Source organism: Protomyctophum parallelum (genome assembly GCF_964188405.1).
Source record: "Protomyctophum parallelum genome assembly, chromosome: 8".
Lineage (NCBI taxonomy): Eukaryota > Metazoa > Chordata > Actinopteri > Myctophiformes > Myctophidae > Protomyctophum > Protomyctophum parallelum.
The window spans coordinates 49,918,520-49,935,398 of NC_139703.1; the positions used below are offsets into that span (position 1 = coordinate 49,918,520).

Here is a 16,879-nt window from a genome sequence, read left to right on the forward strand (position 1 = left end):
TGTATTAATGATAAATCAAACGGGAAAGGTAAAAATTAGGAATTCATGGTTTGTAATTTATAGCTACTTTTTAATACTAGAGTATTTTCAAAAGCATTTTCTTAGCTCTATTTTTAAAAGCAAGACTTTTTAACTGATTTTAATTGAACTACTTTTGTTAACATGTTTGACAGGGTTTCACTTCTAATTGAGTATTTTTTTTTACCTGGAGTGGTACTGGTAGGCCTACTGGGATTGAGTACTTTGTCCACCTGTATGTTAATTTGTTTCCCATATTAAATCAGTTAACTTGAGTATATGGTTATAAAGGACAAGTACGCCCTCTGGTGGTATAAAATAATATACGCTCGGGATAAAAAGTAGGATACAGGTCAAGTGGGCGGGCTCCGTCTTTTGAGCTAATTTAGAACTTCCTGTCTGAGAGCTAGCTAATTTAAGACATCCGGTTGCCTTCAGAATAAAATAAGGTTATTTAATTAATAATTATTACATTACATTATTAGTATTATTATTACATTACAGTTATTGTAAAGACACACATTATGTTTCTGTGTAAAAATAAGTAATTAAATAACATCAAAAAGTTATCTAAATTTAAACGGTTTAATTCTCAAATGCATTTTCTCTCACGTCAGACACTGCAGATGGACAAACTACCTCACAGAAATCCCCACCATTCCCAGTGCCCGAACCCTTAGACCAAATGGCCTCATCCACCTCCTTCTCCTCCCAACCCCCATCGTGTGGCCATCCCCAAAGTCTATGCCTGGACCGCTCGCAGTCTGCCCCAGCCACAATGCATGCCCCAACACCAGGGCAGTGCCAGAGTCAGCCTGGCTTTCAGGGGCTACCAGGGCCTTCGTCCCAAGAAGAAGAGTCCATTTCTACAAGCAATCAAGTTAATCCTCACACCCTCCCGGCCCCGACCAACTCGCACTCCAGTTCTATGGCTAATCCCCCGACAGATGACCTGCCTAACACCACCTCTCCTCAGCACAAGGCAGTGAGAGGCATCGCAGGCTTTGGAGGTCCAGAGAATGAGGTTCTATCTACAACCACAGAGATGGATACTGAATGCATTTGTCTGGTGAAGAGCTCCACGCTTCCCAGCATAGCAGAGAGTGGCGTGCCATCATGTACAGTCACGGCGATGGATGCTGAATTTGACAGTATGGAAAATGGCTCGATGCCCACCAACCTAGAGGAACTCTCCCCAGTTCAGCACATGGAGAAAGACACCCCTCCTGCAGAAATGCCTGCGAATTGCTCACTAGCCATTGGCCATCTGAAATGTGAGGTACCATCCACAGTCGCAGAGATGGATGCTGAATCAGAAGAGGCAGCAAATTACTCTAAATTCACCAATCCAGAGGAGTTTTCTCCAGTTCAAGCCATGGAGGAGGAGGTGGCGGACGGATCGGGCACAGCTGCTGAGGCCACACAACCCTGCCTAAGTGCTACTGGTCAGCAGAACCATGACGGAGAAGAAATGCATGAACATCAGCCCTTACCCGTTCCACTGTCCCTCAACCTGTGTGCTTGTCCAGCTGACTCTCCACCAGAGAATGATGTGACTCCTGATCTATACTGTGCTGACACTGCCTCTGTGCCATCTGAGAGGGACCAGCCTGAGGGGGAGCGCTGCCCCAGCTCTGAAAATATCCCCTCTCTGGCAGCAGCTCTAATGGAGCTTCACCAGCTGCTGGTATCCAACAGCCATGGTCAGTCCCAGGAACGCAGTGCCTCATGCTCCCCCTCGCACCCATTCAGACAGGATGCAGACGGACTGGATGACGGCAACCCCATCCCCGAGTCACCCAACCCGACCCCTGAAAACACCCAGCCTACCCCCTCTACTGCCATTACAGCCAGTGCAGAAATAAGTGATGCCAAAGCCAATCTTGCTGCTGTATCTGATGAGGGACTGTCTGTGTGTGTTGCGCCTGGCTCCTCTGGTCAGGATGAACAACCTGGCAGAGATACGACAGAGACTGCAGAGGGGCACGGACCACTGCAGTGTCCAGACGGCTCCTGGGAAAGGAGGCCAGACAGATGTGGGCAAGATGATGTCAGTGATGCCACTGCGGACAGTACTTCTGCGCCTGAGCCAGTGGGTCCCTCTGCTCAGACGGGGGACATGGAGTTCAGGGAACCCCCTGAGGGGCAGCAAGGCCAGCAGGGGAGAGGGGTGGCAGATGGTAGTGCCTCTGGCGGCGACAGCACAGACCAACCCCAACACACTCATCAAAGCCCCCTATTTATGGCTGTGGGCTCATCTGTGGAGGGCTCTACCACCTCGGCCCCCTCTGCTCCTTCTCTCGCTCAGGCGCCCCACTCCACAGCTCTGGCCCCTCCATCCTCTGCTCCGGGTCCCTTTACAGAACCGTTTCCAGTTGAGCACATCCAGAGGATCCAAGCAGCAGGGTTTTCTGCCAGGGAGGCTACAGAGGCACTGGAACTAGCCCATGGCATTGTGGAACTAGCTCTGCTGACACTACTAGCCCGCAGTATCACTGTGCCCACTTAGACTCTCACAGCCAATCACGGGAGTCCTGAGCCGACCGCTCCCTCAGCGTCTGTATAATTTATACTTTAATATTGTTATGAATACAGATATCTCAGTCGCATCTGGGCAACATGACACAGGGAAAATCACTCTCTTGGTTTATCACAGACCACTTGAGAACAAACCTGAGACAACTGGTATTATTTTCCTGGATTTAGCAGATATGAGGTGTGTTTGCATGCAGATGTTGTGGGTGCCCATTTCCAAAACCCATCTCTTGGGGTTTTTTTTTTTTTTAATTTGATTTGTATATTAATTTTGTTTTAGTTTTGTCCCACTCCCTGCGATATTATTAAACCCCAAATATAACTCATTCTTGATTCACGTATAATTTCCTGATATTTGACATGTCAATCTACAAATTGAAGCAAGGAAAAGTGTACTGAAAATGACTGCAGTTGAAACTTTTAAACTTTTAATGATGGCCTTTTGTCATGCAGGGTTTACATCTACAACCAGCCTGCATGAAATTAAAGAAAAGCAGAGTCTGAGTACCCCCGTGAGTCTGTGCTCTGTCATTGCACAAAACCTCTAGAGAGCTAAAGCCTGATTCATACTTGCTTAACCTGCACTGGAAATAGCTTATCTACAAGCTCTTGTGAGCTGCCTTGTAGATAAGCTACTTTATAAGTGTGCAACAAAGTATTAAAAAATGCATACTAGAGTGCATTCTGAAATCTGAACAGTGATGGCATTTGTTTCCCAACTCTGTGTGTTTATTAAATATGGGTATATTTTATGTATCACCCAACTGTTGGTATTGATCTACACATTTAAAACAAAATCAACAACCCTCTTGTGTCTTGACATCTCTGGAAAGCTTTGTGATGTATTAGAGAGCTATTGGTAGCTCCAGTTGGGATAAAATGTGACTTTTTATGTCATGTTGTGTCAAATCTTCATTGTCAATACCTTGAGCATCCATGTTCATTTTGATGTTTATGTTGAAATATACCCCTTAACTGTCTTAATGTTTTTCATTCAATAGTTTTCTCTTGAATCAAACTATCCGGGTCATATACAACAATATTCAGGCAGGTTCAATTATTTACTTCTATCTTGTACTCAATTTTAAATTGCAAATAAAGTGAAACTAGTCTTTGTATGTGTGTTTGTGATGTATAGTTCCTATGAATGACGTCTTTACTTTCTCTCCAGGGAATTTATTCATAAACACTCGGGTTGCTCAACGGATCATGTTGGTGTTTAATGCTAACTTGCAACACAAATAGTTTAATTGGTCCGTCTCTCCCGCTGCCCCAGTACAGTACATACTGTTCTATGTAATTAAGCAAAAATATATTTAAAAACAATACTTTTATTTGTATAGTTTTTTATAGTGCTTTTCAAAGCATTATCAACATTGTATTAATGATAAATCAAACGGGAAAGGTAAAAATTAGGAATTCATGGTTTGTAATTTATAGCTACTTTTTAATACTAGAGTATTTTCAAAAGCATTTTCTTAGCTCTATTTTTAAAAGCAAGACTTTTTAACTGATTTTAATTGAACTACTTTTGTTAACATGTTTGACAGGGTTTCACTTCTAATTGAGTATTTTTTTTTACCTGGAGTGGTACTGGTAGGCCTACTGGGATTGAGTACTTTGTCCACCTGTATGTTAATTTGTTTCCCATATTAAATCAGTTAACTTGAGTATATGGTTATAAAGGACAAGTACGCCCTCTGGTGGTATAAAATAATATACGCTCGGGATAAAAAGTAGGATACAGGTCAAGTGGGCGGGCTCCGTCTTTTGAGCTAATTTAGAACTTCCTGTCTGAGAGCTAGCTAATTTAAGACATCCGGTTGCCTTCAGAATAAAATAAGGTTATTTAATTAATAATTATTACATTACATTATTAGTATTATTATTACATTACAGTTATTGTAAAGACACACATTATGTTTCTGTGTAAAAATAAGTAATTAAATAACATCAAAAAGTTATCTAAATGGATAAATGCTATTCACTGGAGTGAATATTCTATTATATTCTAAAAACGACTTATAAATCCTAAAGCCTTGTTTATACTTCACTGTGCAACGGTCCTATGCTGGACAATAGCAGATATGCAAACTCACAGCACATCTCATTCAAGACACTGAACTTGCAGATCTGCCATTTTTGAACACACTATAAAGTTAACCATTTATCATGCTGCTCTACGTGGCACTGCATTCTGTGACATTAAACCAAATGGCATTTTCCACTCTATGACACTACTGTTCTACATTTTTGTCTAATAAAATAGGCTATTAATTTAATCAATCAAACTGCATTAACTAACAGAGATACTACTAACCAAGCTATCCATGTCAACATGCTCTATAGGAGTCTCAATAACAGGTATAAGTAACGTTTAATGTTTAGTAATGTTTAATGTAGCAGAAGAGGCCATTCATTGAACAGAGTTTTGCACAATTTTAACATCCCAGATCGATTGAAATATGAATCTACTGTGCTGTGCTACACCATGATATATTAAGAGTACAATAACATTCCATTGTGAATAAAAACCTATTAACCACAGTGTAATGCTAAAGGTTTCATCACAGGGCTGTCTGCTTCATGTAATATCATTAAAAGTGTTGTTGGTGACAGTTATATGAGTTGGAAGCATTAAGACCCATTTTAACCCTCAATGGCTTCCTTTCTGACAAATAACGTTATTGTAAAAAAAAAAAAGATTCACGCGTTCATATGTTATGATATGTAGCTATTTTGCATTAGAAGCGGATGGGACCAAGGGACCCGGATGTAACGTAAGAGGACTACAATAGATTCGCGGTTAAATCTCGCGGGCGTGGCCTCACACCGGAAGGAAGTGCCGCCGCCCTCAAATACGGAAGAGACGCGTGGAGGTAGGTTTGGTCAGTGTTTGTTTGGAACGTGCCACGTCACCATCGCGGGTCCGTCTTCGGAGCAAGTAAGTGATTAAATGTTATTTAATACTTAACGCTGTTGTTGTTTGTGTGTTCAAACGTCTATCACTTGAAGTTACTTGTTATGATGTTTATATATGATGTTTGTACGAAACTGTAAAACAGTGTTTCAGTAGCCGAATGGTTAGTGTCGAAGGTTTATAAACAACTATGCCCGGCCTCAATGTTTACTAACCGTCGACAGTACCCACTCGACTACCGAAACACGGCTTTAAAGAGTAGTATTTACATATCTAAACACAACAAGTAACTTCAAAAGTGATAACATGTTTGAGCCACGGACCACCATTTCACATTAATAGACTCTCACAATGGTGGTCAGTGGCTCAAATGGGTCTGAGAGACTAGATGGCCTCAAATGGTGGTCCGTGGCTCAAACGCTGAATAAATAATCGACTAGAGGTGAAAATAGTATTGTTTGGTAGGTAAAAGGACAAACGTTCTGTGAAAATTGGCACGAAGCAACAAACATTCTTTGAAATTGGTGGGAAACGATCCCGGGCACTCATGTTAACAAAGCTCAGTCACTAACCACTATGCTACAATCAGCATTATATAATCAAAGGATCAAAAGTAGCAATCTTCTACATTCTCTAATTGTGTAGTTTTTTTGGAAATTAAGCAGATGCTTAACAACAATTGAACTATTGAGAGTGTAAAGATCTACTATTGGGGTCAATTTGGTTACCTAAATTAAATTGCTCTGTAGGCTATTGTGACAGTAATCATTGCTATAGTGTGTGTTCAGTAACAGGGTTAAATAGCTCTATAGTGTGACAGTAATCATTGCTATAGTGTGTGTTCAGTAACAGTGTTAAATAGCTCTATATTTTGACAGTAATCATTGCTATAGTGTGTGTGTTCAGTAACAGTGTTAAATAGCTCTATATTGTGACAGTAATCATTGCTATAGTGTGTGTGTTCAGTAACAGTGTTAAATAGCTCTATATTGTGACAGTAATCATTGCTATAGTGTGTGTTCAGTAACAGTGTTAAATAGCTCTATAGTGTGACAGTAATCATTGCTATAGTGTGTGTTCAGTAACTTGCAACACAGCAGCCAAGTATATGCAGAACACATATACACGCATTTGACATAACACAAACAACAAGACAATTTACATACATAAAGACATGAAGAAAAGAGCAATATCCACCGCTTAGATTATCCTGTGGCTACTACAACTCCTGATTAAACCCTTTTCTATTTATTAAAGAGCTGGAGAGACAGGAATATTCCTGTTACTGAACACACACTATAGCAATTATTACTGTCACAATAACTTTGTACTTTTGCTACTGATGTTTGTGTGCAACATTTGAGCTGGTGTCAAGTCACCTTAATTCAAGTGATAGATTATATACAGGGGCATGCCATATGGTCTACCTGCACAGCCTTTGTGATTACTGGTAGATCACGATGTACCTTTTGGGCACCCCTGCAATACAGGATTCCTGTCCAGAATTGTTTTTTATTAAATATAGAGGGTTTAAGTGTAGGGTTTGTCATGTTGGTGTTCTCTATAACTTTTCGTCCTGGGCATGACGTTAAACTGTCCAGTGTAACTCCAAGTTACATGGGGTGGGTATGGTTTGAGAGTTTGTGATGCTCAGTTCTTTTTTTGCGTCTCGGTTCCTCAGGTGGAAGCTGCATAGTTGGGTTTTTGATGGGTTGGGTTTCAAGTGGCTGGTCGTTTGTTTAGATATTGAAAAGGAGGGGGGCGAGCGCGCTACCTTGTGGGAGGCCGTTCTTTTCGGCTTTCCATTTACTCCTCTGGTCATTTAACTGAACATAGAAGCGCCTGTTGTTGAGGAGGCTTTTCCTGACCATTGTGCGGTGTTGGACAGTGTCGTAGGCAGCAGAGAGATCTCTGAATGCTGCTCCAGTTATTTGTTTCCCCTCAAACCCATCCTCAATGTGTTGGGTGAGGTTGAGCTCTGTCCAGCACAGGAGCGGCTGGGACGGAAACCAGCTTGGTCTTTAGTCAGCTTGGTATCTATGAGTGGCAACAAGGCGTTGGAGTAGCAGCTTCTCATATAGCCTTGTAGGTGATGCAGAGGGAAATGGGTCGGTAGCTCTTTGTGGATAATGGGTCTATGCCAGGTTTAGGGATTGCAACCACGTTGGCCTTTTCCCAGACAGAAGGGATGGTTTTCTGTGCTATGCATGTGTTCAGCATCCCCACAAGCCAGGTCTTTGCGTTGGGTCCCAGATGCTGTAACATTTCTGCCAGTAGGTCATCAATCCCTGCTGCTTTTCCGGGTTTCAACTTTCCCATTGCAGTTTCAAGTTCTTCTAGGTCGAAGGGTTTGGTTTGAGGGCTGGCTGATTGTGGTTGGTCTGATACCACTGTGCGATGGTATTCTCCTGTGGGTCGGTGGCGGTCTTGGTCACAACTGGTGGCCAACAGTTGTAACCAACACCGCCACCGACCCACATAGAATACCATCGCACAGTGGTATCAGACCAACCACAATCAGCCAGCCCTCAAACCAAACCCTTCGACTTAGAAGAACGTGAAACTGCAATGGGAAAGTTGAAACCCGGAAAAGCAGCAGGGATTGATGGCATACTGGCAGAAATGATACAGCACCTGGGACCTATCGCAAGGACCTGGCTTGTGGGGATGCTGAACACATGCATAGCACAGAAAACCATCCCTTCTGTTTGGAAAAAGGCTGGAGTAGTTGCAATCCCTAAACCTGGCAAAGACCCATTATCCCCGAAGAGCTACCGACCCATTTCCCTCCTCTGCATCACCTACAAGCTCTATGAGAGGCACTACAATTTCTGAACAGACTATATTTACATCAATATGTCTGGGTCCCCACCTACTCACTCAGGGTTGACGTGTCACACCTGCAGTGATGGGAGGGGCACCAAAATGTGGTATTTTGATTGTTTAATGGGGGCACTCCCTTAGTATAAAAGTGTATGTTTTGTGTACACATGACCTGATGAAGATCAAATGGATCGAAACGCTGTCAGTATTTCAACAAAAAACGTCTTTCTTATACCTGTGGTGTGCGGGCTCCATCCAATACCTACACCAGTTGTGATGCAACAGAGTTTGCTGTGACCGTTGTGAATTATGGGTGGTGTGGTTTTTGCCAAGACGGTGGATTGTGGCCCATGCCTTCCTGCTGTTATTTGACATGTTGGTGTTCTCTATATCTTTTCGTCCTGGGCATGACGTTAAACTGTTCCGTTCGAGAGGACCAGCGACCCTCGAATGTAAACGGCCACGAAAGGAAATTATGTGTGTGTGAGGTGTTCTCTATAGGTTGGGTTTCAGGTGGTTGTATTGTAGTAGCTTGACATTTCTTGGAGGGCACTTTCAAGGACAGACTCAATCTTCTGGAAGTCTGCTTGTTGGGTCGTAATGCAGAGGTTGTCGGCGTAGATGAAACGCTGGCATTAGGCATTGGGTAGTGGCTGGTCGTTTGTGTAGATATTGAAAAGGAGGGGGGCGAGCACGCTACCTTGTTGGAGGCCGTTCTTTTGGGCTTTCCATTTACTCCTCTGGTCATTTAACTGGACATAGAAGCGCCTGTTGTTGAGGAGGCTTTTCCTGACCATTGTGCGGTGTTGGACAGTGTCGTAGGCAGCAGAGAGATCTCTGAATGCTGCTCCAGTTATTTGTTTCCCCTCAAACCCATCCTCAATGTGTTGGGTGAGGTTGAGCTCTGTCCAGCACAGGAGCGGCTGGGACGGAAACCAGCTTGGTCTTTAGTCAGCTTGGTATCTATGAGTGGCAACAAGGCGTTGGAGTAGCAGCTTCTCATATAGCCTTGTAGGTGATGCAGAGGGAAATGGGTCGGTAGCTCTTTGTGGATAATGGGTCTTTGCCAGGTTTAGGGATTGCAACCACTTTGGCCTTTTCCCAGACAGAAGGGATGGTTTTCTGTGCTATGCATGTGTTCAGCATCCCCACAAGCCAGGTCTTTGCGTTGGGTCCCAGGTGCTGTAACATTTCTGCCAGTAGGTCATCAATCCCTGCTGCTTTTCCGGGTTTCAACTTTCCCATTGCAGTTTCAAGTTCTTCTAGGTCGAAGGGTTTGGTTTGAGGGCTGGCTGATTGTGGTTGGTCTGATACCACTGTGCGATGGTATTCTCCTGTGGGTCGGTGGCGGTCTTGGTCACAACTGGTGGCCAACAGTTGTAACCAACACCGCCACCGACCCACATAGAATACCATCGCACAGTGGTATCAGACCAACCACAATCAGCCAGCCCTCAAACCAAACCCTTCGACTTAGAAGAACGTGAAACTGCAATGGGAAAGTTGAAACCCGGAAAAGCAGCAGGGATTGATGGCATACTGGCAGAAATGATACAGTACCTGGGACCTATCGCAAGGACCTGGCTTGTGGGGATGCTGAACACATGCATAGCACAGAAAACCATCCCTTCTGTTTGGAAAAAGGCTGGAGTAGTTGCAATCCCTAAACCTGGCAAAGACCCATTATCCCCGAAGAGCTACCGACCCATTTCCCTCCTCTGCATCACCTACAAGCTCTATGAGAGGCACTACAATTTCTGAACAGACTATATTTACATCAATATGTCTGGGTCCCCACCTACTCACTCAGGGTTGACGTGTCACACCTGCAGTGATGGGAGGGGCACCAAAATGTGGTATTTTGATTGTTTAATGGGGGCACTCCCTTAGTATAAAAGTGTATGTTTTGTGTACACATGACCTGATGAAGATCAAATGGATCGAAACGCTGTCAGTATTTCAACAAAAAATGTCTTTCTTATACCTGTGGTGTGCGGGCTCCATCCAATACCTACACCAGTTGTGATGCAACAGAGTTTGCTGTGACCGTTGTGAATTATGGGTGGTGTGGTTTTTGCCAAGACGGTGGATTGTGGCCCATGCCTTCCTGCTGTTATTTGACATGTTGGTGTTCTCTATATCTTTTCGTCCTGGGCATGACGTTAAACTGTTCCGTTCGAGAGGACCAGCGACCCTCGAATGTAAACGGCCACGAAAGGAAATTATGTGTGTGTGAGGTGTTCTCTATAGGTTGGGTTTCAGGTGGTTGTATTGTAGTAGCTTGACATTTCTTGGAGGGCACTTTCAAGGACAGACTCAATCTTCTGGAAGTCTGCTTGTTGGGTCGTAATGCAGAGGTTGTCGGCGTAGATGAAACGCTGGCATTAGGCATTGGGTAGTGGCTGGTCGTTTGTGTAGATATTGAAAAGGAGGGGGGCGAGCACGCTACCTTGTTGGAGGCCGTTCTTTTGGGCTTTCCATTTACTCCTCTGGTCATTTAACTGGACATAGAAGCGCCTGTTGTTGAGGAGGCTTTTCCTGACCATTGTGCGGTGTTGGACAGTGTCGTAGGCAGCAGAGAGATCTCTGAATGCTGCTCCAGTTATTTGTTTCCCCTCAAACCCATCCTCAATGTGTTGGGTGAGGTTGAGCTCTGTCCAGCACAGGAGCGGCTGGGACGGAAACCAGCTTGGTCTTTAGTCAGCTTGGTATCTATGAGTGGCAACAAGGCGTTGGAGTAGCAGCTTCTCATATAGCCTTGTAGGTGATGCAGAGGGAAATGGGTCGGTAGCTCTTTGTGGATAATGGGTCTTTGCCAGGTTTAGGGATTGCAACCACTTTGGCCTTTTCCCAGACAGAAGGGATGGTTTTCTGTGCTATGCATGTGTTCAGCATCCCCACAAGCCAGGTCTTTGCGTTGGGTCCCAGGTGCTGTAACATTTCTGCCAGTAGGTCATCAATCCCTGCTGCTTTTCCGGGTTTCAACTTTCCCATTGCAGTTTCAAGTTCTTCTAGGTCGAAGGGTTTGGTTTGAGGGCTGGCTGATTGTGGTTGGTCTGATACCACTGTGCGATGGTATTCTCCTGTGGGTCGGTGGCGGTCTTGGTCACAACTGGTGGCCAACAGTTGTAACCAACACCGCCACCGACCCACATAGAATACCATCGCACAGTGGTATCAGACCAACCACAATCAGCCAGCCCTCAAACCAAACCCTTCGACTTAGAAGAACGTGAAACTGCAATGGGAAAGTTGAAACCCGGAAAAGCAGCAGGGATTGATGGCATACTGGCAGAAATGATACAGCACCTGGGACCTATCGCAAGGACCTGGCTTGTGGGGATGCTGAACACATGCATAGCACAGAAAACCATCCCTTCTGTTTGGAAAAAGGCTGGAGTAGTTGCAATCCCTAAACCTGGCAAAGACCCATTATCCCCGAAGAGCTACCGACCCATTTCCCTCCTCTGCATCACCTACAAGCTCTATGAGAGGCACTACAATTTCTGAACAGACTATATTTACATCAATATGTCTGGGTCCCCACCTACTCACTCAGGGTTGACGTGTCACACCTGCAGTGATGGGAGGGGCACCAAAATGTGGTATTTTGATTGTTTAATGGGGGCACTCCCTTAGTATAAAAGTGTATGTTTTGTGTACACATGACCTGATGAAGATCAAATGGATCGAAACGCTGTCAGTATTTCAACAAAGAACGTCTTTCTTATACCTGTGGTGTGCGGGCTCCATCCAATACCTACACCAGTTGTGATGCAACAGAGTTTGCTGTGACCGTTGTGAATTATGGGTGGTGTGGTTTTTGCCAAGACGGTGGATTGTGGCCCATGCCTTCCTGCTGTTATTTGACATGTTGGTGTTCTCTATATCTTTTCGTCCTGGGCATGACGTTAAACTGTTCCGTTCGAGAGGACCAGCGACCCTCGAATGTAAACGGCCACGAAAGGAAATTATGTGTGTGTGAGGTGTTCTCTATAGGTTGGGTTTCAGGTGGTTGTATTGTAGTAGCTTGACATTTCTTGGAGGGCACTTTCAAGGACAGACTCAATCTTCTGGAAGTCTGCTTGTTGGGTCGTAATGCAGAGGTTGTCTGCGTAGATGAAACGCTGGCATTAGGCATTGGGTAGTGGCTGGTCGTTTGTGTAGATATTGAAAAGGAGGGGGGCGAGCACGCTACCTTGTTGGAGGCCGTTCTTTTGGGCTTTCCATTTACTCCTCTGGTCATTTAACTGGACATAGAAGCGCCTGTTGTTGAGGAGGCTTTTCCTGACCATTGTGCGGTGTTGGACAGTGTCGTAGGCAGCAGAGAGATCTCTGAATGCTGCTCCAGTTATTTGTTTCCCCTCAAACCCATCCTCAATGTGTTGGGTGAGGTTGAGCTCTGTCCAGCACAGGAGCGGCTGGGACGGAAACCAGCTTGGTCTTTAGTCAGCTTGGTATCTATGAGTGGCAACAAGGCGTTGGAGTAGCAGCTTCTCATATAGCCTTGTAGGTTATGCAGAGGGAAATGGGTCGGTAGCTCTTTGTGGATAATGGGTCTTTGCCAGGTTTAGGGATTGCAACCACTTTGGCCTTTTCCCAGACAGAAGGGATGGTTTTCTGTGCTATGCATGTGTTCAGCATCCCCACAAGCCAGGTCTTTGCGTTGGGTCCCAGGTGCTGTAACATTTCTGCCAGTAGGTCATCAATCCCTGCTGCTTTTCCGGGTATCAACTTTCCCATTGCAGTTTCAAGTTCTTCTAGGTCGAAGGGTTTGGTTTGAGGGCTGGCTGATTGTGGTTGGTCTGATACCACTGTGCGATGGTATTCTCCTGTGGGTCGGTGGCGGTCTTGGTCACAACTGGTGGCCAACAGTTGTAACCAACACCGCCACCGACCCACATAGAATACCATCGCACAGTGGTATCAGACCAACCACAATCAGCCAGCCCTCAAACCAAACCCTTCGACTTAGAAGAACGTGAAACTGCAATGGGAAAGTTGAAACCCGGAAAAGCAGCAGGGATTGATGGCATACTTGCAGAAATGATACAGCACCTGGGACCTATCGCAAGGACCTGGCTTGTGGGGATGCTGAACACATGCATAGCACAGAAAACCATCCCTTCTGTTTGGAAAAAGGCTGGAGTAGTTGCAATCCCTAAACCTGGCAAAGACCCATTATCCCCGAAGAGCTACCGACCCATTTCCCTCCTCTGCATCACGTCTTTCTTATACCTGTGGTGTGCGGGCTCCATCCAATACCTACACCAGTTGTGATGCAACAGAGTTTGCTGTGACCGTTGTGAATTATGGGTGGTGTGGTCTTTGCCAAGACGGTGGATTGTGGCCCATGCCTTCCTGCTGTTATTTGTCATTATGGTGTTCTCTATATCTTTTCGTCCTGGGCATGACGTTAAACTGTTCCGTTCGAGAGGACCGGCGACCCTCGAATGTAAACGGCCACGAAAGGAAACTGTGTGTGTGAGGTGTTCTCTATCATTTCATTCCAGACTTCACTGTCTATCTCCTGTGTTTTCCATTCATCTTGAGCGTTACACAGTCGTCTGATGTGCGGGGGGAGGTGCCGGCTAGCGCATAAAGGCACGGACGGGACAGGTGTTGTCTTGACCCATCCCGTGATGATGCGACAGGTGTCATTTAGGGCTGTGTCGACCAATTTGGTGTGACGTGATCGGCTCCAGCTTGAGCAGGCATACTCTGCTGTAGAGAAAGACAGGGCCATGGCAGTTGCACGGATTGTTTGTGGGTCTGCGCCCCACTTGGGAGTTCACTAGTTTTCACAGGATGTTATTGTGGGTGTTGACCGTGGCTTTTGTGTTCTCCAGGTGTTTTTTTGAAGAAGAGTGTCCTGTCCAGTGTAACTCCAAGATACATGGGGTGGGTATGGTTGGAGAGTTTGTGACCATCCCAAGTGACGCTCAGTTATTTTCTCGCGTCTCGGTTCCTCAGGTGGAAGCTGCATAGTTGGGTTTGTGTGTCTTTCTTTTTCTGTCTTTCTTTCTTAGGACGGAGATCAAGGTAGACGCCATAGGAAGGCTCAACACTAGCCGATGCCCCTAGAGATCCATCCCAAAGCTTCCCTCAGGGAGCACAGCAAGCCAGCTAGCCAGCAAGCCTGCCCAGTCAGCCAACGCAGCCAGTCAGCTCCGCCAGTCAGCCAGTGTAGAAAGTCAGGCTGCCAAGCCAGAGCATATCAGCCCTTGCAGTCAGCCATTGCAGCCATACCAGCCTTGCTCAGTCAGCTCAGCCAGGCCTCTCTTGAGGCCTGGCTCTCTGTCTGCCTGGCCCGGTCTGCCCTGCCCTGCCTTGCAGCAACAGAACCAGCCTTTCTGGAAAGCCAGCCAGCTCAGAATGCGAGCTGAGCAAGCCAGTGCAGCAGCAAGCCCAGACTAGGTTACCGCAGCCTTACTGTGCAGCCACAGCCACTCAGTCTAGACCAGCAGGAGCTGGCCAGGCTCCAACCCTTGCAGCGCAGCCTTAGGCCGGACAGTCCCCCTGCCTGCACTTTGTTGCCTTCCTGGCCTGTCTGCCTGCCTAGGCGCCTCGGTCTTCCTGTCTGTCTGCCTTGGCCTGCCAGTCTGAAACTGGTTTAGACTAACTGCGTGCTTGCCAGCTGCGCTGGCTTGCTGAGCTCGTATTCTGAGCTGGCTGGCTTGCCAGCAAGGCTGGTTCTGTTGCTGCAAGGCAGGGCGGGGCAGACCGGGCCAGGCAGACAGAGAGCCAGGCCTCGAGAGAGGCCTGGCTGAGCTGACTGAGCAAGGCTGGTATGGCTACAATGGTTGACTGCAAGGGCTGATGTGCGCTGGCTTGGCAGCCTGACTTTCTACACTGGCTGACTGGCGGAGCTGGCTGGCTGCGTTGGCTGACTGGGCGGGCTTGCTGGCTAGCTGGCTTGCTGGACTCCCTGAGGGAAGCTTTGGGATGGATCTCTAGGGGCATCGGCTTGTGTTGAGCCTTCCAACGGCGTCTACCTTGATCTTCGTCCTAAGAAAGAAAGACAGAAAAAGAAACACACACACAAACTCAACTATGCAGCTTCCACATGAGGAAGGCAGGCAGGCACGCAGGCAGGCACAAGCTGCCTGCGTGCTTGCTTCGCCCTCCAGTTGCTGCTCCAGTTATTTGTTTTCCCTCAAACCCATCCTCAATGTGTTGGGTGAGGTTGAGCTCTGTCCAGCACAGGACGGGACGGAAACCAGCTTGGTCTTTAGTCAGCTTGGTGTCTATGAGTGGTATGAGGCGTTGGAGTAGCAGCCTCTCTTGTAGGTGATGCAGAGGAGGGAAATGGGTCGGTAGCTCTTTGAGGATGATGGGTCTTTGCCAGGTTTGGGGATTGCAACCACTTTGGCTTTTCTCCAGACAGAAGGGATGGTTTTCTGTGCCATGCATGTGTTCAGCATCCCCACGAGCCAGGTCTTTGCGTTAGGTTCCAGGTGCTGTATAATTTCTGCCAGTATGTCATCAATCCCTGCTGCTTTTCCGGGTTTCAACTTTCCCATTGCAGTTTTGAGTTCTTCTAGGTCGAAGGGTTTGGTTTGAGGGCTGGCTGATTGTGGTTGGTCTGATACCACTGTGCGATGGTATTCTCCTGTGGGTCGTGGCGGTGTTGGTTACGACTGTTGGCCACCAGTTGTGATGCAACAGAGTTCGCTGTGACCGTTGTGAATTATGGGTGGCTCCCTGAGGTCCTTGATCGCCATTGGGTCCAACAGTGGTCATTGAAGCGTGCACACACATGCACACATGCACCTACACACACAGGGGCACATGCGTATGCACACCTGGACCTTTAAATGAACAACAACACAAAAACTAAGGCACTGGTGTCGGACTTCTGGTTTACCGGAACGGGGTTCAACTCCCTGCAGTGCCCTGCTCAATGTGTTGTATTTCATTCATTGGTCCATGGTCTCAGGTCATTGAGCGGCGCGCTATAGTGTGCGATTCTTCATCATTGTTGAGGATTTTTTAAAGGTGAAAATCAAGGAAAAGCAAAAGGCTATAGTCCATGGTCACGGACCGCATACTGGTCAAGGTCATTTATACTGGTGAAGATCATTTACTAGTCTTCTAAAGGTCATTTATACTGGTGAAGATCATTTACTAGTCTTCTAAAGGTCATTTATACTGGTCAAGGTCAATTACTAGTCTCATGAAGGTAATTTATACTGGTCACAGTCATATACTGGTCACGGTCATATCTACTGGTGAAGGTCAATTATACTGGTCAAGGTCATTTGTACTTGTCAAGGTCATTTATACTGGTCAAGGTCATTTACTAGTCTTATTGAAGGTAATTTATACTGCTCAAGGTCATTGATATTGGTCAAGGTCATTAAGTGGCACGCTATAGTGCGCGATTCTTCATCATTGTTGAGGATTTGAAAAAAGGTTAAATTGCAGAAAAGCGAAAGGCTAAAGTCCATGGTCACGGAGGGCATACTATAGTATGTTGTTTTTCTTTTTTTTGGTGGTGTGCGGGCTCCATCCAATAACTACACCAGTTGTGATGCAATAGAGTTTGCTGTGACCGTTGTGAATTATGGGTGGTGTGGTCTT

The 16,879-nt window shown here is 46.0% G+C and overlaps 1 protein-coding gene across 1 annotated transcript; it reads left to right on the forward strand.

The window, feature by feature from the left end:
* Positions 1-638: 638 nt before the first annotated feature.
* Positions 639-3,669, forward strand: LOC310862846 (uncharacterized protein). Its single transcript, XM_083770950.1, has one exon. The coding sequence runs from the start codon at positions 704-706 to the stop codon at positions 2,525-2,527; it is 1,824 nt and encodes a 607-aa protein (XP_083627076.1). The 5' UTR covers positions 639-703; the 3' UTR covers positions 2,528-3,669.
* Positions 3,670-16,879: the final 13,210 nt, after the last annotated feature.

What these genes read in the sequence shown, in the direction of transcription:
- LOC310862846 (XM_083770950.1), top strand. Translation starts at nt 704, where the DNA reads ATGGCCTCATCCACCTCCTTCTCCTCCCAACCCCCATCGTGTGGCCAT.